This window comes from Syzygium oleosum, unplaced genomic scaffold, assembly GCF_021117445.2.
Source record: "Syzygium oleosum isolate NSW1041296 unplaced genomic scaffold, Sole_v2.1 Sole_v2.17, whole genome shotgun sequence".
NCBI classification, from domain to species: Eukaryota; Viridiplantae; Streptophyta; class Magnoliopsida; order Myrtales; family Myrtaceae; genus Syzygium; species Syzygium oleosum.
Window position 1 is genome coordinate 867,815 of NW_026607501.1, and position 21,116 is coordinate 888,930.

Genomic DNA, 21,116 nt, shown 5'->3' on the forward strand with positions numbered 1-21,116 from the left:
CAAATCGTGGGTTTTGTAGTCGTGAGATGGTGCTGCATTATGTTATTGTCTTTGCAATAGGACTTGAAGAACGAAGCAGAATCTTACATGCTGAGGGAGTTCTCTCTAATGAAATGGCAAGAGAAAGCCACAAAATTGGCTTATGAAGACAGCAACACCAAAATGATTGAAATGCAAGCAAACCTCTCCAGCCTAGAAGAAAATTTGAATACACAAAGGTGTATCTGTTTGCTTCATTATGTCTGTGTTAGTATCCAAAGTTCACACTTTTGTATTGGGTCTTGGGATGTTTATTCTAGGCAGAAAATTGGAGAAAGTAACAAAACACTGAAGGAGCTCGAGGATGTGCACCAGAAGTATCTGAACAGAAAAGAGGTATGCTCTGCTTGGGTCTGACTAACAAGTTGAAGTAGCTCCAGCCACCACATATCAGCCGTTTTTCCCTCTATATGAGGAAGGATGTGTGCATACTCTTTGCAATGTTATGATTACTGCTGAAATATTTTTTTCCCATTCCGCTACTCTGAATATTTGTAATTGGGATTGTTCTATGTATGATCAGGAATTAGATAACAATTTACTAGTCTGTAAGGATGAATTCAAGGAGTTTGAAAGGCAAAATGTCGGATATCGGGAAGATTTGAAGCACATCAAGAAAGTTGAGGAGAAACTTGAAAAGGTAGGGAGCAGATAGTTTACATACATTAAGCTTGAATTTGCATTTCACCAGTTCCTTCCTCTAGGATGCATTGAAAATCGAAGATTTAACAAAGGAGTGTGAGGATTTAGCAAAGACAATTCCAGAACTTGAGGACAATATTCCAAAACTGGAAAAACTATTGTCAGATGAAGAATCAGCTCTGGAGAAAATCGAAGAGAACTCTCGAGGTATTTTTTCACTTTTTATTAGTTTGAATCTTGTATATGGGATGGTTTTCTGGTTCAATCTCCAACACTCTACTGAGCTATGAGCATATTTGTAAATTCTTTTGCTGCGTCAAGTTACTCAAGGATGATAATCAGTCTAAAAATAATTTATTTGAACTTAGGAAAGCTTGTAGCTTCTTGCTTATGAGCTTTCTGATTTGATGACAGATTAAGGATCATTGTTTATGACTTAGACTTTTGTTGGTTCAAATTCATGTGAGAGAGACAATCAGCAGTCTCTAGTTAAGCTTGGATCTCATTAAAAGTAAGTTGGTTTCATCCAATTTATTCATAATGTGGTCTAATTGGTTAAGAAACATAAAACCCCTCCCCAACATTGCTTGGATGGACATGCTCCATTTCTTATTTTGTTATGGGTAAGATGCAGTACTTTATTGATGATGATAGAATCCCTTCTTGCAATCGTATTTCTCTTGGAGTTTCATGCTCTAAGCTGATGAGCTTTCTTAAACGCTTCTTTCCCTTCTGATGATTTTGACAAGCAGCGGAAAATGAATGTCATTCTGAGCTTGCAAAAGTTCGTGCTGATTCAAAACCTTGGGAAGAACAACTGGTTGAACATAAAGAAAAACTTGAAGTCGCATGTAATGAGAGCAAGCTTCTTAATGAGAAGGCGATGTGCTATCCACTTACAATTTAATAGTATTAATAGCATTGTTGGTCGAAATATCTACCTCTGTGTTGGGGCTTAAGCCCCTGCACTCCTAGGAGATACATGTAGGTTAGTCAAAGAGATATATCATTTTTCATTGTGGAGAAACTTCGTTTTAACTTACAAGAGGGGGATTAGAGATGACGTTTGAGAAAGTTCCCAGCTCACCATGATGTCTTGTTCTATGGATTATTATGCTTTGAGCAATCAAAGAAGAGGTCAAGAAAGTTTGGGTATGTAAATCTTTGGCTCATTTATGTATTTACTTCTTACAGTATAAAGCTGGTCGTTCTGCTTTTGAAGATGCTCAAAAGCAGATGGATGACATCAAGGGAAAGATTGAAAAAAGAATGGAAAACATTGCGAATATCCAAGAGGATATCCAGAAGAAAAGGCTGGAGGTCTCAGAAGCTCAAAGATTGGAGCAAGTTTGTATCATGTTTACATTGCATTTCTTTTGTTCGCTTTCACCTCCTGCTCAAACTTTTAAATTACCTGTAGAAATGCATTAGAGAACAAGAAAAACTAATACCGCTTGAACAAGCCGCAAGAGAAAAGGCTACTCAACTTAAGCTTGTTATGGATTCTGAGAAGAGTCAAGGATCAGTTTTGAAGGCAATTTTGCGTGCCAAGCAGTCAAATCAGATAGAGGGAGTATATGGGCGAATGGGTGACTTTGGAGCTATTGATGGTTAGTGTTGTTTGTTGTTTTACTTAGATTTGACTTCGTTCTAGTTTCACTGTGGAAGTTTGACAGGGGGCTTCGCTGTAGTTTATAAAAGTGCAGAAATTGCACTGTCGTTTATTGTCCTCTTTATTTTTCTACTCATACTTCAGAATTTGACAGTGCTCAAGTATTCAGATTTTTGTTCCTCCTTTTAATGTCGAGGAAGCCCACTTTAAGTAGGCCAATCCCATGTTCATGAAATATCCTACTAATCTCATGACCAAGTCAGACGCGAGCCCATATCCATGTGATCCAAAATTTGTGAATATGCATCTAATGATTTTGACTCTTTTTTTTTTGCTCCCGAAAAACTAAATAATCTTTAACAGCTCACATGCTTGACTAACTTTACACCTTGCAGCAAAGTACAATATTGCTCTATCAACGGCATGTCCGGGACTTCACTATACAGTGGTGGAAACAACGAGCGCAGCACAAGCATGTGTTGAGTTACTACGGAAAGAGGGGCTAGGCATTGCAACTTTCATGATATTGGTACAAATTGCTTATTAACCCTCATTGCTCAGATGCTACTTTTAGGCAATTGTTTTTATTGTGTGCCGGTTGAACCAGCTGATGTTGCTAGATTTGCAATGCACAAGTTCTCTGACCTAAGATTGATTATTGACCCCCAGTTTTCTTTCTTCAATTTATATTCATCACCTTGAATGCAAACACATCACTCTTCTTTAACTATTTTTTCTTCGGCCTCAATTGTGCTGGTAGGACTGCAGAATTGGGAAGGAAAGTGTTGATAGTTGGGTAATTTCTCGTGCTTTATGAAATTGTTTTGTTTGTTTAACTCTTGTATTTCCTTAATGAAGGAGATGCAAGTTAGTCTTCTCCACAAATTGAAGAAGGTAAGCACTCGAGAAGGAGTTCCACGTCTATTTGACCTAATCAAAGTCCAAGATGAGAGAGTGAAGCTTGCTTTTTATGCCATGCTTGGAAATACTGTTGTAGCAGAGAATATCAATCAGGTAATGATGAAGTTGTGATATCTCATGTATCTTAGATTTAGTTTTTATGCACACCCATACACATCCGCAGATGAGGACGTGTTTAAATATTTCTTTTTTTGGCTTTGTCCCATGTTTAAATTAGAACATGTAAAGGTCCCGTAAGTTAGTGCCACAAGATTGAAATAATCGAACTTCCGTACAGCAAGGCTTGTATTCGTCAGAAAGATGACTTAGTCCTTTTGGCCTGTGTTGTGATCACACTTATGTACAACTTTCAGGCAACAGGAATTGCCTACGGTGGAAGTAGAAAATTTAGACGTGTCGTAACACTAGATGGAGAACTTATTGAAAAATCTGGAACCATGAGTGGAGGGGGAAGTAAACCACGTGGTGGTAAGATGGGTACATGCATTCGAAGCTCCACAGTGTCTGCGGAAGCCATTGGAAATGCAGAGAACGAGCTTTTAACCTTGTCTGATAAATTAAGCAATCTGCGACAACAAATAGGTGATGCAGTGAGGCGTTACCAGTCCTTTGAAATAGCACTTGCAAATCTCGAGATGGAATAGCCTAAGTGCCACAAGCAGGTACTTATTAGTTTCAGTCATGTTGTTATTGTCATATGTACTGACACTGACGGACAAAGATCTTGCTTTACAGGTAGACAGTTTGCATTCCCAGCATAGCTACCTTGAAAATCGACTTGTTTCTTTGGAGGCAGCATCAAAGCCAAGGAAGGATGAACTCGATAGGCTTGAGGAGGTTAAGAAAATTACTCACGATGAAGAAAAGGAGATTGGTAGGATTATGTTCGGGTACAAAAAACTGAAGGATATGGTGGGTGTTTTTAATGATGTTCTTCTAATAAGTTTTGCTGCTCTTATTGTTGTGCAACTAAACGTCGCCTGTTGTCTCCGATCTGTGTATAAATATGGCACAGCAGGTGAAGTAGAGAATATAGCCTGTGGTACTTCAAACTGGATTTGTCTTCTGCTTACTCCTCGTGGTGATGACTTCTGTTTTCAGGCGTTGGAGCTGATGAAGAAAATTGATGCTGGAACGGAAAAGATGAGAGCGCAGAAGTCCAGGGTCTCTAAGATTCAGTCTGTAAGAACTCGCTTCTTTTCTATATTGAATTATGTTGTCGAAAGTCTATATATTTATCTTTCCACTATCAGGATATTGATCAACACGAGACAGAGATCAACCGCCACAAATTCCAGATAGATACTGGGCAGGAAATGATAAAAAAATTAACGAAAGAGCTTGAGGAGGCAACAAAGGAGAAAGAGAGACTTGTTGAGGAGAAGCACTCTGCTTTCCGAGAAATAGAACAGAAAGCATTCAAAGTTCAGCAGGTATTATTGTGTCTCTGTTTTTTCTGTGCGTATGCCATAGGGTATCCTTGTGGTGTCTAGACAAAATGACATGCGTCTGCTGGTTAATGTTGATATGACATAACTTTGGGTGCTTGCTTTTAGCTTATAGATGAGCATAGAGAAGTCTTGGAGAAAGCAAAATCTGAATATGGGAAAGTGAAGAGGTCTGTGGATGAATTGCGGGAATCAGAGGTACCTTCTGGCAAAACCTTTTCCGCTCCTGCTCCTACCATCCACTAAAGAGGGCCATATGATTGGGGTTTCTTAGTACTGCAGATTGATGCTGATTCCAAATTACAAGGCATGAAGAAGACATTCAATGAATTGGAATTGGAGGCAAAAAGTTACCAGAAAAGACATGACGATCTGCAAGTTGCACTTACAAAACATATGGGACAGTATGTTGTTTTACAGAAAAATAAATCCTATGGTGGCAGAGCGCTGCATAGTTTTTCAAATCCTACTCTGTATTTTGTAGGATTCACAAAGATTCAGTAGATCCTGCAAAGCTTCAAGCTACATTGACTGATAAGTCTCTGACCGAGACTTGTGACTTGAGGAGGGCACTTGAGATGGTAGCATTACTAGAAGCGCAACTCAAGGAAATGAGTCCTAATCTTGATTCATTCTTAGAGTAGGAACTTTGTCTCCTTGCTCTCAATATCCTGTGCACATTGAGATGCATGAGAAGAGTTTCTAGAGTAATTTTTTTGTATGTACAGGTACAGGAAGAAAGTTGCATTATATGGTCAACGTGTTGATGATCTTAATCATATCACTCAACAACGAGATGACATAAAGAAACAGTATGATGGGTGGAGAAAGAAGAGGTAAGAATAATTATTTTTCATCTTGCATCTTGAGATTGAAATAGTTCTAACCGGTATTTTCACATTAGGCTGGATGAGTTCATGGCAGGATTCGATAATGTATCTCTGAAATTAAAAGAGACGTATCAGGTTTTAATTTCTCTCCCCTATATGAGTAATTGTATATCTATACATCTCGCATGCCTGCACATGTCTGCGTAGGTTCATGACAACATATCTCGACCTCTTAGTTTCTCATTAATAGTTGATTCGATCTTTCCATATTAATAAACTTCTTGATGCATGCTTAGCACTAACTGTTATTGATGATAATGCTGCCACATCTCCTGCCTTGTCTAGTTCATCTTAAAATTACCTTGACCTTTCAGTTACTGGGCTCAATTTTTTGTGCACTTGTGGAAAACTAGCTTCCAAACTATATCAGGTGCTGAGCACCTGTGGTACTTTTCCTCCTGATCCTTATCTTTTAGAAAACAGATGATCACACTAGGAGGTGATGCAGAACTTGAATTGGTCGACTCTTTGGATCCCTTTTCTGAAGGTGTGGTCTTCAGTGTCAGGCCACCAAATAAAAGCTGGAGGAACATCGCTAACTTATCTGGCGGGGAAAAGGTAACTTGAAAACATACTTGCTCTGCCCCACTTATTTTGTGAAGCTTTATGTGTCGGTATGACAATTGCCCTTATGAATCTTCAGACTCTCAGCTCATTAGCTCTTGTATTTGCCCTTCATCACTACAATTCCACTCCGCTATATGTGATGGACGAAATCAATGCTGCTCTAGGTACTCAGTGCACATTCCAGAGTTCGTTTCTTTTCGCATGCTGTTTATTTTGCCCCTGTTCCAACCTTAGTTGTCTGCGTTATAATTTCACAGACTTCAAAAATGTTTCTCTTGTGGGACACTGTGTGAAAGATCAGACAAAGGATGCCCAATTCATTATTATAAGGTACAATGGGTAGCAGATAGTCTAAATATATTTTAGATGACAATGTTCCCCAAAATCCCCATATTCATGTTTTATCTATGCTATGTGCAGCCTCAGAAACAGCATGTTTGAGCTTGCGGATTGACTTGTTGGAATATACAAAACTGACGACTGCAGTAGGAGCATTACAATCAATCCGAAGAGTTTCGTGGTGTGTGCCGATACTGCCTGATTAGTCAGTTAAGATATCCTGAGTAAGCATGATGCTCTCTTCCGTAACTTCTTGTTTCAATAGAGTGTCTGCCATCTTGCATAGCTTGCCATCCTCTGGCCTGTAATTTAATGAATTTGCTTGCTGACTTATGCATAGTACGTGAATGGTTTTCTATAATGTAAGGGCTGAGGTTCTGAATCTTTCGACATGCGCACACAGACTCTCTCTCTCTCTCTCTCTCTCTCTCTCTCTCTCTCTCTCTCTCTCTCTCTCAACTGTCATAGTTGTCAAGTAACTTCAAGCTGTAATATGCATTGCTGTTGACAAGGATTGTGTTTTCCTGAATCATAATTCCTACGAAATCTTCGCATCAGCTCATTACTGAATATATGAACCCAATCCAAGGAACGAGGAAGTGGACAAGAACATTTAAACACAATGCCATGATGTATTCTCAAGAGCCCTTATTCTATCCTGCCTCTATGTCTAAGTAAGAGTATGCTAGTAGGATTATTTTGTTTGTATAAAACCAATGATTTAAACCATGTTGAGTGCTCGGATGATTTTGAACCACCCATGTATTGTTGTACAATTATGCGAAAGTTGAACCGCCCTCGAATGATGCATGCGGGTTCCTCATTTTAATAGCCTGAATAATCAGTAGATTTTCGAGGTAGCTCAGTAATTATGGACTTAGATCTCAAGTCCGACCCTGGAAATGACTCTGGTTTTAAAGTATTGCTTTATATCAAACATGGTTAGAGCAAACATATGTATATTCCAAGAGATAAACCGTCAAAATCTATTGCATGTTCTGAAACAATCGTTTTCGTCAATAGTTGAGGGTTACGTATGGCTATTTTGTCGTGTCTGCATCATTAAATATTCACGGGAAGAATTCATCATCAGGACGATCTTTATTAATGATGTGGATTCGCTCAAAATACGGAATGGGAGACTTTCACTATGGAAGTATTTTTCATTCACTCTCATCTAGAAGCCTGATTTGTTCCGTCCATTGATGTAGGAGAAAGGAATAATCACTTGATCCTACCATCGTCAGCATATCGATAAGGGCCTGAATTTTCCTGCAAACGATACAACTTTACCAATCTGAGGGGTCTTCTACCGGTACTATAATGTAGGCTTGATTAGCAGCTTAGCAAAAGGGATAATTCAATTTTGTGGCTTAGAATGAAACGTTCTTCAATTATATGTCATCTTCTTCTGGGTTACAAGTCAAGAACTTGCAAATGAGATGGAAACAATGTTGCCTATACTTACTCGAGCGAAACTTTTAACATTTGAAACTTCGACGTTACTTTAAGTGACATAATTTGAGGAGACTTTATAAGGTACGTAACTTAGGTTCGGTTAAGTGCTTGAGAAACGAAAGGAATTGTTAGGCTTAAAGAGTTTTCATCGAAGGAGTATTGAAACTAGTAATCATCTCGACATTATTACAAATCTGCTTCCTTCACTAGGAGTTGTCTTTTTATGTAGATGCTTCGTCGGCCACGAGAGTCTAACACCGATTTCCGATTTATGGATCGCTTGAGAATTGTGAGAGCCTTGCTCTCTTACTAGGGACCACTTTGGCAAACTTGGGCCTTTGGCCTTGATACTTCGGCTTTACATCCCATCAATTGGGCTTCACAACAACATCAACATTTTTCTTTCGTCTCTTTTCGTTTTGCTTTCTTTTCAATACATTCATGGATTAGCCAGACTCTGGCTTTTGCAGTTCCATCAGCTTTTGAACAACTTAGCATTTTTTTACTCTCGGGCTCTTCATCTTCAATTGAAGATCCGGTTCATGCTGCCTCGTTGTGGCAACTCATCTGCTTTACCCTAGTGTGAGATATGATTACCAATTAGGTTTAGAAACGACTTCACAAGCTCAAATGGGCTATGTAAGGGATAAAAGTGTCGGACAGTGAAATGAAATGCTCTTCATCACTTTAGGATACTTAAATTCTTGTTTGAGACCATCCGTAACAAAGACACTTGAAAATTGATTTAAGGGAGGGCAAAAAGGTCCCTTTCAACCCACCCATCGGTGGCCGCGTTGGTTTGCGCTCAGTTCCTTTCACGAGAGGTCCTGGGTTCAAACTCACCCATCGGTGATTTAAGTGGGGGGTCGTGGCGGTGGGATGCTGCGCTAGCCCCCTCGAGGACTAGTCGGGCATCACAGTTGGTTTGAGCCCTAGCTCGCCGGCCGCGCGGACACCTCGGTTATCAAAAAAAAAAAAAAAGGTCCCTTTCAATTTTCTCACCTTGTAATGTCTCCCCAATTCTGCCTCGGTGTGGGGTGATTATTAATAGGATTAATTTGAAGGAAAGTCTTCCAATATTTAAGCTCAGAGGGGTTAAACAATTGTTTACCTATACTGTTCAGGATAAGGAAACAAAATGCCCCTCGTCATTTCAGTATGCGTGTTTTTTGCAATCGCAAACCTTTCTGTCCATCTCGAAAGCAGATAGTTGAGTATTAATGATGTTAGAAAGCGGCTCCACACCTGGAATCCATCTTTTTGTCCAAAACCCGATTTGCCATTACCCAAACTCCACAAAGTTCCTTCCTATAAGGCCAACCATGAATTCACAATCGCATTCCATAAGATTGAGTCACCCAGTTTAGCATGAATATTGGTCCTCTATGCAAAATGTGAACAATATTCGGGAATCAGAATTTGTTCCCAGATATTATTGGGTTGAGTCTCGAGGCCCCATGCTTACTTCATAATGAATCCTTAATTAGTAAAATTCAAGAAATCTAAGACCAGGACCACCATGATTCTTAGGCCTGCAGATTGACTCCCAATTTAGGAGGTGTATTTGACGTTCGGCACTTGAATCTCCCTATATGAAAGCACAACAATTCTTTTCAATCACTCGACAAACTTGAACTGGAACTTTAGTGCACTACATATGATTGATAGGGATAGACATAACTGTAGACTGAGCTAAAGATATTCCAACTACCATTAACAAGCTTTTAGATTTCCATCCGCTTAGTCTATTATTAGTCCTCTATAATATCGATTGAAAATGCCTCGAAGAAGTTCTTCCACTAATCAAAGGCACTCCCAAATATTTGCCTAGCTCCGAACATAAATCAAAACTAGAAATTTCACTCAAGTTTCATTTCAACCCCTGAGAAGTAATCTTTGAACATAAAATTTTAGTTTTAGCCTTGCTCACAACTTGCCCTATTCTGTTACAAAAATCACCTAAACATTCCATGATGACAGCCATTTGATCTCTCTAAGCCTCTGACATTAACAGTAGATCTCCATGCATATCAGATGAGAAGTTCGTGTTCCCCTCCTTCGTAAACAAAAAGGTTTCCATCGTATTGAATTCATTGCATCATTAATGAGGTGAGATCATTCCATGCATAAAAGAAAGACCTATGGTAAGAGGCGGTCTCCTTAACGTATTTCCCTGCTTGGAAAGAATTCCTCCGTGGTCTTGCCATTCCGCAAAACTTGCAAAAACGATGATGTGATGCAATACATAATGAGCTGAACCATAAACCCCGAAACAGCTAACATGCGAAGAGTGTCCTTAGTGAAGGACTGCTTAAGTCAATCATACACCTTCTCAAGGTCAATTTTGAGGATTATATATCCTCATTTCCCTTGGAGTTTGCTCATCCAGTGAACTATGTCTTGTGCAGTAATAACATTGTCCTAACTGTGTCTACCAGGAATAAAGCTGGTTTGATTAGACGACACGAGTTGTGAAAGCACTTCCTTTAGTCTATTAACAAGCACTTTGGCAAGAATTTTGTAAGCGACATTACATAGACTTTTTAGACCAAAATTGCTGATTGTCTCTAGTTGTTGCACTTCTGAGATCAGTATTAAGATAGTTATATTAATCTCAGCCCAACTACAAGCCTCAACAATAACTTTAACAACCAAAGTACCAACCAAATTCCATTGATGTTGAAAGAAATTACTTGGGAGCCATCCGGCCCGGGTGCTTTGTAAGGTCCTATATCATATAGTGCTCCGTGTACTTCTACTTTCTCAACTAGCTTAGCTAGATTTGAAGCTTATGAAGAACTCAAGACTCGAAAACTGTTAAACTGCAGAACCACGGTTGGGACTAAGTCATCCCCAGTGAAAAAATTCTTGTAGAAATCTACCACAATGCCTTTCAATTCCTCTCGGTAAGACACCCATTCTCCATTGGTATTCTTCGTAGCATCAATGTTATTCTTTCCACAAGGAATGATTATGGTAGCATGAAATAACTTTGTATTTTTATCCCCGAACTGCAACCATATTGGTAGCATGAAGATACTTTATACCAATAGATATTTTCCTGAACTAAGATATCAACAAACTCTTTTTTGTAACTTCACTTCAAGCTTTAACAAAGAAGGATTTGTACATTTCTCAAATGATTTTTGGATGCCTCCCAATCTAGCCAACAAATCATTTTTTCTTCTGAAAATGTTTCTAAAGACATTCGGGAAAAGTGTCAGAAAAGTCCTAAACCTTTTGCATTGGTGCCAATTGAGTCATAAATCTTTTTTTTTTGTGCCAATTGAACTATAAACCTTTTGTCTTTGTGCCAATTCAGTCCTTTCGGCTAATTTTGGCCTGATTTTGCTGACGTGGACGCCAGCCGGCCAGTGGCCGGTCACCGGCGTTGACGTGGACAACTTTTAACAATACTTTAAATTTTTTGAATTTTATTTATTTATTTATTTTCCTTTTCTTTTTCTTTCCTTCCTCCCCTCCCTCCTTCCTCCAATCGGTCGCCGGCCTCTAGCAAGCCATGCTGGCCACGGGTGAGGCTCGCCCTCGCTAGCGACGACGAAGGCGAGGGCGAAGGTGAGCTTCGCCATGGCTGGGCGAGGCTTGACCTCACCAGCCCAGAGCGAGGCCGCCCTTGCGGCCATCCAACGAGGGCAAGCCTCGCCCGTGGCCAACAAGGACCTCACCGGCCTCTGGCCGGTCGCTAGACCGGCGACTGGTTGGAGGAAGGAGGGAGGGGAGGAAGAAAGAAAAAGAAAAAGAAAATAAATAAATAAAAATTCAAAAAATATTAAAATATTATTAAAAGTTTTCCACGTCAGCGCCGGTGACTGGCCGCCGGCCGGCGTCCACGTCATCAAAATCTAGCCAAGATTTGCTGGAAGGACTGAATTGGCACAATAACAAAAGGTTTATGACTCAATTGGTACAAAAAAAAAGTTTATGACTCAATTGGCATGTAAAAAGTTTATGACTCAATTGGCACCAAAAATAGATTTATGACTCAATTATCACCTATGCAAAAAGTTTAAGACTTTTCTGACACTTTTCCCAAAGACATTCTGATTCCATTCCTTGAAGTTGTTTTGAAGTTGGGCCGGAATAACATGAATCGATAACTCATAATTTCAATTTAGTTGAGCAAAACCATTTAAAAAAGAATGAGTTAGCCAAGCTGCTTCAAAACGAAAAGGCCAATTTACCTTGGGAGTGCTCTCACTGCTAGAAAAATCCAGAGAGATTGATGATTATATTTAATTCTTGGAAGTGCTCGAATTGTCGCATCAACAAACAATAAACATCAAGAAAGATTACATAATACTCTGTCAAGGCACTTAAATACCCGATTATATCCATTCCACTTCTGCCCATGCCTTGTAAATTTCATTCCCACCCTACCAAGATCAATGAGACGATAATTTGTCGATCTACTCTTTAAACCCAGACATTTCGCAGCATTGACTGATGCACCCCCATTCTTTTTGTTTGGAAACGCAATGTCGTTAAAATCACGTGTGACCATCCAAGGTCCTGTTATTATAGCAGCTACTTGTACAAGTTGACCTCTCAATTATGCTTTAGCTAATTCATCTGGTTTGCCATTGACAGCAGTCAACCACGGAATTCTGTTACCCCTCTCTTTTATTCGAATGTGAATAAATTGAGAATCAATTTGGACTACTTTTATAGAAAAGAAAGCATCACGCCATAATGACCTTATTCCTCCCGAAAAACCTTGTGCCTCAGCCCGAGTATGATCAGGAAAGTGAAACTTCCTAATTATTTCTACAGCTTGAATTCTACTTACTCTCGACTTAATAATAATAAGCACTTGAACTCTACGCAAATGAATCAAGTTCTTAGCTGTGGCTAAAAACTTTTCACTCCCCATATCTCGGCAATTCCACTTAACAACTGCAAAAATGAAATGTTCGAAAAAGAGAAGGGTACAGCAGCTAGATGGAGCCGTCTAGCATCATAGAATTCGGCATATCAACATCCTCATCAGGCTTCATGTGAGTTGTCTCTTTATGGCAATGTAGAACCTCTAACAAAGGTGAATTAGCAGAAGAATTGATGTCTCCCATCCCACCAATATCATCAGGTGGTTTTGGTGGTGCTTGTAGGACATCCTTCAAAACCTAAGGCACATATTGATTTGGAGTGAGCTCTTACTACAGAGATGCACATGGGGAAACACCATATTGCCAGGTTGTGGATTCACAAAATTAAGTGGCAATGTAGATAAGTTATCATGAGTGGAAGAACCTTTGTTGGAAGCCTCTATTACTAGCTTTAGGAGGAAGGCCCTGTTCAACTCTAGTTATTTGCTTATGACACTCTGACAGACCCAAACTTTCACTTAATATGAACAAGCCATCATAATCAAAATCAGCAACTTTGCCTTTCTTTATATTTTCTGTTCTAATGATGATCTCCTTCTTCGAGATATGATTCATTTTATATGAATTGTCGTTATTTAATAATTAGATTTATAATTTTACAGAATTGATTTTCTGTGAATGTGAATGATAAGAATAGGAACCACGATTTAATCTCTAGGTTTAATGGACATTCCATTTAAAATAGGGTCGACGATTCATGTTTTCTATCATAAGCATGCTGGTGTCAAAATTTTTGCTTGTGTTCAATTTAATTAGAACGCGCCATGTTTATCAATCATGTTATGTGCTTGAAATCCAAACACGACACAATTATTAAGAGAGTTACAAGCCACGATATATAAAACCTTTAAGACATAAAACTCTTCTACAAAAAAAACTTGTAGAAATGTTATTTTTTCGTTTTGCAAAACATATGCGAAAATATCCTTAAACGTATATTATGATGTCTACAATGATGTCTACACGTAGTTACGCATTCACCGCTTGACATGTTCAATATATTAATCTATCTATTGAGCATGTCTAAACATGTCATAAATTGGCTGAAAGGGTCAATCTGCGTACAAGACATTACTATTTTGTATATAGACGAGTTGACCTATTTAAGACACAAACACGACAAAACTCAATCCTAACACATAAAATCAATTAAGTGTAGTGCAAACAGATCGTGACAAAAAAATGTCTAACCTGGAGTGCCCAGTCCGCCCAGTATTTCTAATTCAAACGAAGTTGGAAGGGATGACCATTGCTTCTCACCAAGCTAAGACATAACTTCCATCACTTCTTTGAATGTACACTGAAGACAAATAATGTAGGGAGAAACATATTTACTGAACAGATTAAAATATCCCTTGTCTGCACATCTGAAAAAGAAAGTGCTGTAAAAAATTAGAAGGTCAATAAATTCATTTCCTCATTAGATACACCCAAAACTAACCTAATGGGAAGGCCCGAGTACAACCCGACCATTACATATTTCCATATGAGTTTCATTAATACTTCCTCTTGGATTATCTCCCCTCTTTGAAACCAAAAACTCAACTCCACTCCCATTTTTTGCTGGTTCATCATGTGGATCACCTACAGCGTCTAATGGTTTGTTCCATTGCTAGGAAAACTTAATCCACTAATCACTTCAAGATTAAGATCGACAGTGGTACAATCATCTGCTAAATGGAAAAAGAGATGTACATGTGATTTGAGGCCACAATGTAGTGCAGATTCCTGCTTTTCACGACACTGGAAGAAGCCAAATGTAATGAGTCATGGTTAATTCCACAAAACAAATTACAAAGTCAGCATATGCACATTCTAAATCAGCAGATCCGCCGTAACAACGAAATTAGTAGACCCGAAAATAAAAACGAAAGAAAGCAAAACAGAAACAAAGGAAAACATAGACAAAAATCTTCACATCTCTCCCTGATCCGAACCCTTCATCTTCCACCTTCACCTTCCACATCTCTCTCTCAAACTCTTCCTTTCTTGAGCGGAAACAGAGGAGGCAACGACCCACCACCGCTCGCGCTCTTCACGTGCGTGCAAATGGGCACGTTTACCATGGGCCTGATCCTAATGCTGTTCGATCTCGTCCTCTCCAACCCTTTCCTTATCCTCTGGACGTAGTTGCTATTGCTCTCCCTGTCTCTGTCTCTGGCCTCCTTCCTCTCGTCCATGGAAGCCACGTCGCCGAGCGAGCTCGAGGAAGACGAAGTGGATGATGAAGAGGGCGACGGCGAGAGGGAGGACGAAGCCCTCTTGGTCTTCAGCCTCAGGAGCTCCTTCCAAAGGACAGTGCACTTGGGCGGCCTCGGCGATGGGTCGTCGTCAAGTAGCCAACTCACTCTGTTCTGTTCTTGATCTTGGTCTCTGTTACTACTGTTCTTGCTGTTCCTCATCTTTTCCTCTTCTTGAACTCGTTCTTGATCTCGACCTCCATCTCTGGCTTCTTCACTGTCTCCGGATTTCGGCTTAAGGGTGATTCTCTTGAGCCTCTCGGATTGCTGCATTTGCCAGAAAGGGAGCAGCTTTCCCTCGAAAAAGAGCTCATCCGCAGTCATCATCTTGTGGGTGCTCATGCTGGCGGCCAAGAACTCAAACTCACCATTTCTTGGTTTCTTTCCAAGGTCCACTGTTGGGGTTTCTTTGGCTTGGGTTTCTTGGTCGGGGAAATGGCCATCTGGGTGAATGGATATGAAGTCGTTTTCATCAAGAAAATCTGCAGAGAATGAGATCCTGGGGGCTGAGGGAGGTGGGTCAATGTCTTCTTGGGAAACCATAATCTTTCCTTTTCTTTCTCTCTGTTTTGGGGAGAGAGAGAGAGAGAGAGAGACTGATGTAGACGGTGAGATTGGAACAAGAGGGTGGGGCTTGGTGATGGGATCTTATAAAAGGGAAGGAGACTATGAAGGATATTGTTTATTTGTTTGTTTCATGAAAATTAATTTTACTATTTTTTACATACACACAGATACATATATAATTTGAGGTCTGAACTTTGTCGTGATTGGGGGCCTCATTGGTGATGGGTGAATTCACTAAAAAAACCTTCAACTTTAGGTCAAATTTTAAATTTATCTCCAACTTTTTATCTCAGAAAAAACCCCAAACTTTAGGTCAGTCCAAATCTGCTCCAAACCTTTTTGTCTCGAAAAAACCCCAAACTTTAAGTTCAGTCCCAAATTTACCTTGAATTTTATTTTGTGTAAAAAAATCAACAAATTTCAATTTATTTTCAAAAAAAAATTGGCTAAAATTTATTTTCAAAAATATATCTCGTGATCAGTCTCGACTTAACGCCAGCACTTCCACTTCGATAACAAATCCACATCAGCAAAGTAATAGGGCGATAGGCGATGTCGCATTTCCACTTCGATAACAAATCCAATCTAATAAAAATTATTGAAATTTTCCAAAATAAAACCATTCTAAGATATGAAAGTTAGGGACGATAACAAATCTACCCCAAAAACCTTTTTTAATTAATAAAAAACCTAATTTTTAGGTTTTACTCCAAACTTTTCTATGTCTATAAAAAAGTCCCATTACTTTGTTGATGTGGATTTGCTATCGACGCTGGAAGTCTTGCGTTAAGTTGGGATCGAATCATGGGGTATATTTTTGAAAATAAATTGAAAATTGGTAATGTTTTTTTTGCACAAAATAATTTTTGGGGCAAATTTGGGACTGAATTTAAAGTTTGGGATTTTTTCCGAGACAAAAAAAAGTTCGGGGCATATTTGGGACTGAATTTAAAGTTTGAGATTTTTTCTGAGATAAAAAACGTTCAGGTTAAATTTGGGAGTTGATCTAAAATTGGGATTTTTTCTAGGGAATGAGGCCGTCTGGAGATGCCCAAACATCAGAGGTGAGATGGTGTGTTAGAATATGGGAACACCGGAACAGCACATGGGACCTCTCGGGGGGATACATGACAAATGGCTTGGCCTCTTTATCTGCTTGTGCATGCAGAAATGAGACCAGAACACATCATTTTTTTGGTTTTTTCCTTAGTGTTCCTGTCAATGTCGATCCAAAAGTTCTGCATACGTGCACCTCCTTATAATATTACAATGCGGACATATGAAGCTTGGTAGGATTGGTTCCATCGATCTACCCGGAAATCGGACCGCACCGGCGATCCGATTTCCGGGTGGATCTATGGAACCAATGAGCGATTCCCAGTTCCAATTTTTAGGAACTGATCCTTAGTGGGCAGTTCCTGGTTCTATGGTGGAAATTACCCACCCGGATCATGCACACCCCTAGTATTTGGGTCGGATTTGAATATTTAATCTTATGGAAAAGTTCAAAAAAGAACGAAAAAAATAGTGCTTAGTTGTGATAATACTGTAGCCTGTACCAGTGAAGTATGAACTTCTGCATTTTAGGTGATAGCGGCATGTTAGGTATTTTTCCAAATTTCTTTAGTAAAAATTGTTTAACTTCGAATACTAAAAGCGAGTGCTTGACAGAAAAGACTTTGCATTGATGACTAATTTAATGAGATATAAAATATTTACTTTGGTGTTATTAACTATAATGATAGTATATGCTCAGATTTGAATGGATGACTAATTTAATGAGAGATATAATAAATTAATTTGTTCTTATTGAGAAAAAGCCAAGGGTTACCTTGAAATATTTATTGCTAGGGAGGGGGTTCCCTTGATATTGCACTTAAAACAAAACACCCAGGAAGCATAGTATGTAGCTTCCTTCCTTACGTGCATATACATTCCTTAGAAATGATTCCGGACTCCGAGATTTTCCCATACTCATAGTTCTAAACTTCTGAAACCTAGAATCTCCTCGCGACCTTTAATAACTATTGGTTCTGCCGGTTTTGCAGGTATTTTTGCACACACCTAGATATGAAAAGTTAATTAATTATTTGCAATGACCCATAATTTGTAGATATGAGTAAGCAGAATTTTAGTTACATAACTTATGTAACTAATGATTTATAACTTATTAAAATGTCAATGCAGGAAATAGAGCATCACATATGTTCTTGGATGGTAAAATGGATTCTCAATTGAAATAAAAAGCAGCGAAAATATCAGAAAAGAAAACTGAAAGTTCTGTATTAGTCTAAATCATTGCACCACGGGATTTCAGCATCTCGAAAGAAGAGAGAAAATTATGATATAGGGTGAGGAAGCCTAGGGTTTATCTTTTTATGTTTAGTGGGGGCAATTGGGAGGCATAATTAAAACTAGGGTCAGTGCTTGGCATTTTTGCAGGTTGATGATGCGTGGTGGACAGCACATTGTTCCTACATGATGTATTATATGCTCCCGAGATTCGTCGAAATTTAGTGTCTCGTGTTAGTGTTGGTTAAGCTTGGTTTTAATTTGAACTTCCATAACAATGGTGTAGACTTGTATTTAGGTACGAGTTATTATGGTTGTGGTTATTTTCTAGATGGTTTTATTGTAATCTTGGATGTTGATTACGTAAATGTCAATGTTAGTTATTCCCACTTCACGTCTTCTACTTCGTGTGATAATGATGTGAGCACGTATGTCATGCTAGGCTTGGCCATATAGGCCAATAACGAATGAATAGATTAGCCAAAGAAGGCTTAATGGGAAATATTGAAAAAAGTCGACTTGCCCACTTGTGAAACCTTTGCCTATTTGGGAAAACAACAAGGAAACCATTTGGAAAAGGAACAAGAGCTGAATTTCCTTGCGGTTAATCCATTCCGACATTTGTGGTCCAATGAATGTGAGGGCTAGACATGGGGCTATTTATTTTATCACATTTATTGATGATTATACTCGATTCGGATATGTCTATTTGATTTCTCATAAATCTCGAGGCTTTTAGTTGCTTCAAGATATTTATGAACTTGGTGGAAAATCAATTAGATAAGAAAATAAAAGTATTGAGATCCGATCGAGGTCGAGAATATTTATATGATGAGTTCTAGAAATTTGTGTGATGAAAAGGGAATAGAAAGGCGGTTGTCTATTCCCTATACTCTTCAACAAAATGGTGTTGCGAAAGGAGAAACGTAACCCTACTAGAAATGGTTGGGTCCATGATGGCGCGGGCTAACTTACCTATCACCTTTTGAGGTGACGCTTTATGCTTCTTGCCTACATACTTAATCGTGTCCCTTCTAAATCAGTTATTTCCACTCCGTATGAGTTATGAACAAAGTAGAAAATCCGATTTGAGTTTTCTAAAACCTTGGGGCCGTAGCTCCATACACATGAATCTTCTCATAAGTATGGGAAATTAGGTCCTAGAGGTAAGAAGAGTATCTTTATAAGGTATTCTGAAACCTCAAAAGGATATGTATTTATAGGTGAGCAAGAAAGTGGGAGTATAACTGAATTTGAATCACGAGATGTCACATTCTTAGAGAATGAGTTTCCTAAGAAGGGCGAAATAGGTGAAAACTACTCACTATTTGAAACCTTGGATCCTAATAGTAAAATCAATAAAGTTCGTCCAAGTGGAAGCAATGTGAGAAATGAGGAATTGAATTCGACTCAATCTCAATTGTAACCTTTGATGAGACGATTCCGTCATTATCTAATCCAAGTGGGACCATAATGGAGAATGATATACCACGTGTACAATCTCGCATACGGCGAACAAGTCGCAAAAGTATTCCCCGACGACGTTTTGAAATTGAAGGGGAAACTTTCATGATCGCTCTACAAAATGAAGGCGAGGCAAGGAATGTAAATGAGGCTCTAAATTGCCCTAACAAAAGAAAAATGGATGATTGCAATGAAAGAAGAAATGGAGTCAATGAAGTCAAACCGTGTTTGGGAAGCTGGTTGATCTTCCGGAAGGACGCAAAGCTATTGGGAATAAATGGGTTCTCAAAATAAAACGCAAATCCGATGGCTCAATAGAAAGATATAAGGCTCGCCTAGTGGCGAAAGGTATAATCAACGGAAGGAATTGATTATGAAGAAACTTTCTCTCCCGTAAGTGAGATTTACCTCAATTCGCCTTATTCTCGCAATAGTGACAAGCATGGATCTTGAATTACATCAAATGGATGTAAAGACCGCTTTTCTAAATGGAGAATTAGAAGAAGAAATTTACATGGAGCAGACAAGAGGCTTCATTGTGAAAGGCCAAGAACAAAAAGTATGTCGACTTCTAAGATCGATATATGGCCTTAAAGCGGTCTTCGACTTCTAAGATCGTTTTCATAATGCCATAGTGGCGTTTTGATTTTACAATGATTGATGAAGATCATTGTGTGTATATCAAAAGATCCAAAGATCAATTTGTGATTTTATCATTGTATGTTGATGATATACCGATTGCGGGAAGCAATATGGAGTTGGTTAATACTATTAAGAGTTGGTTATCGTCCAATTTTGAGATGAAAGATATGGGTGAGGCTGCATATATTCTTGGAGTTAAAATTTCAAGAGATCGTTCAAGAGATTATTTGTCTCTTCGCAAGAGACTTATATAAATAAAGTTCTTGAACGATTTTGTATGCAAGATCTTGTAAACCCCATGGATACTCCTATTGCAAAGGTGAAGGATTGAGCCATAGGTTGTGTCCTAAGACTCCACAAGAGAAGGAACAAATGAAACGTGTTCCTTATGCTAGTGCTATTGGAAGTTTAATGTACGCTATGATGTGTACAAGACCTGACATATGTTTTGCGGTTGGGATGGTAAGTAGGTACCAATCAAATCCAGGTCAAGCACATTGGAAAGCCGTAAAAAGAATCATGAGGTATCTAAAGGGTACTTGCTAATTATTCATTGAGTTATCAAGGCAAGGATGCTGCGACTTGAAGGCTACTCGAGATCTTGATTGGGAGGAGATTTAGATGAAAGGAAATCTACCTCTGGTTTTGTTTACTTACTCTTGAATAATGGCGCCATATCTTGGAGCGGTAAGAAACAAACATGTATAGCATTGTCCACGATGGAAGCTGAGTTCGTGGCGTTGTCAGGAGCAGTACAAGAAGGTGTTTGGCTTAAGAGATTTTTGGATCATTTAGGTGTTGCTAAGAATGTCTTGAAGACTCATTGTTAGTCAATAGTGATAGTCAAGCGGCGATAAGCATACACCAAGGATCCGAAATATCATGGCAAGACCAAACATATAGATACAAAGTATAACTTTGTCAAGGATATGGTTGCACGAAAAGATGTGAACTTGTAGTACATATCTACGCATAGAATGATAGCAGATCCTATGACGAAGCCAATTCCAAGAGATGTTTTCTATGGTCATGTAAAATCTCCGAGACCGCGTAGAAAGTGATGTACGAATATTGTATTTTTCCCTGAGTGT

At 38.9% G+C, this 21,116-nt stretch overlaps 1 protein-coding gene and 1 pseudogene across 1 annotated transcript; one reads left to right on the forward strand and one right to left on the reverse strand.

Moving 5' to 3' along the window:
- LOC115688722 (structural maintenance of chromosomes protein 4-like) overlaps positions 1 to 6,660 on the forward strand; it is a 34,524-nt pseudogene extending 27,864 nt beyond the window's left edge.
- A 7,909-nt stretch (positions 6,661 to 14,569) lies between these two features.
- LOC130140309 (uncharacterized) lies at positions 14,570 to 15,660 on the reverse strand. Its single transcript, XM_056319394.1, has one exon. It carries the CDS (start codon positions 15,601 to 15,603, stop codon positions 14,794 to 14,796), a length of 810 nt encoding a protein of 269 aa, XP_056175369.1. The 5' UTR covers positions 15,604 to 15,660; the 3' UTR covers positions 14,570 to 14,793.
- Positions 15,661 to 21,116: the final 5,456 nt, after the last annotated feature.

Excerpts from the sequence above, each read along its gene's own strand:
- LOC130140309 (XM_056319394.1), bottom strand. The coding sequence starts at position 15,603 with ATGGTTTCCCAAGAAGACATTGACCCACCTCCCTCAGCCCCCAGGATC.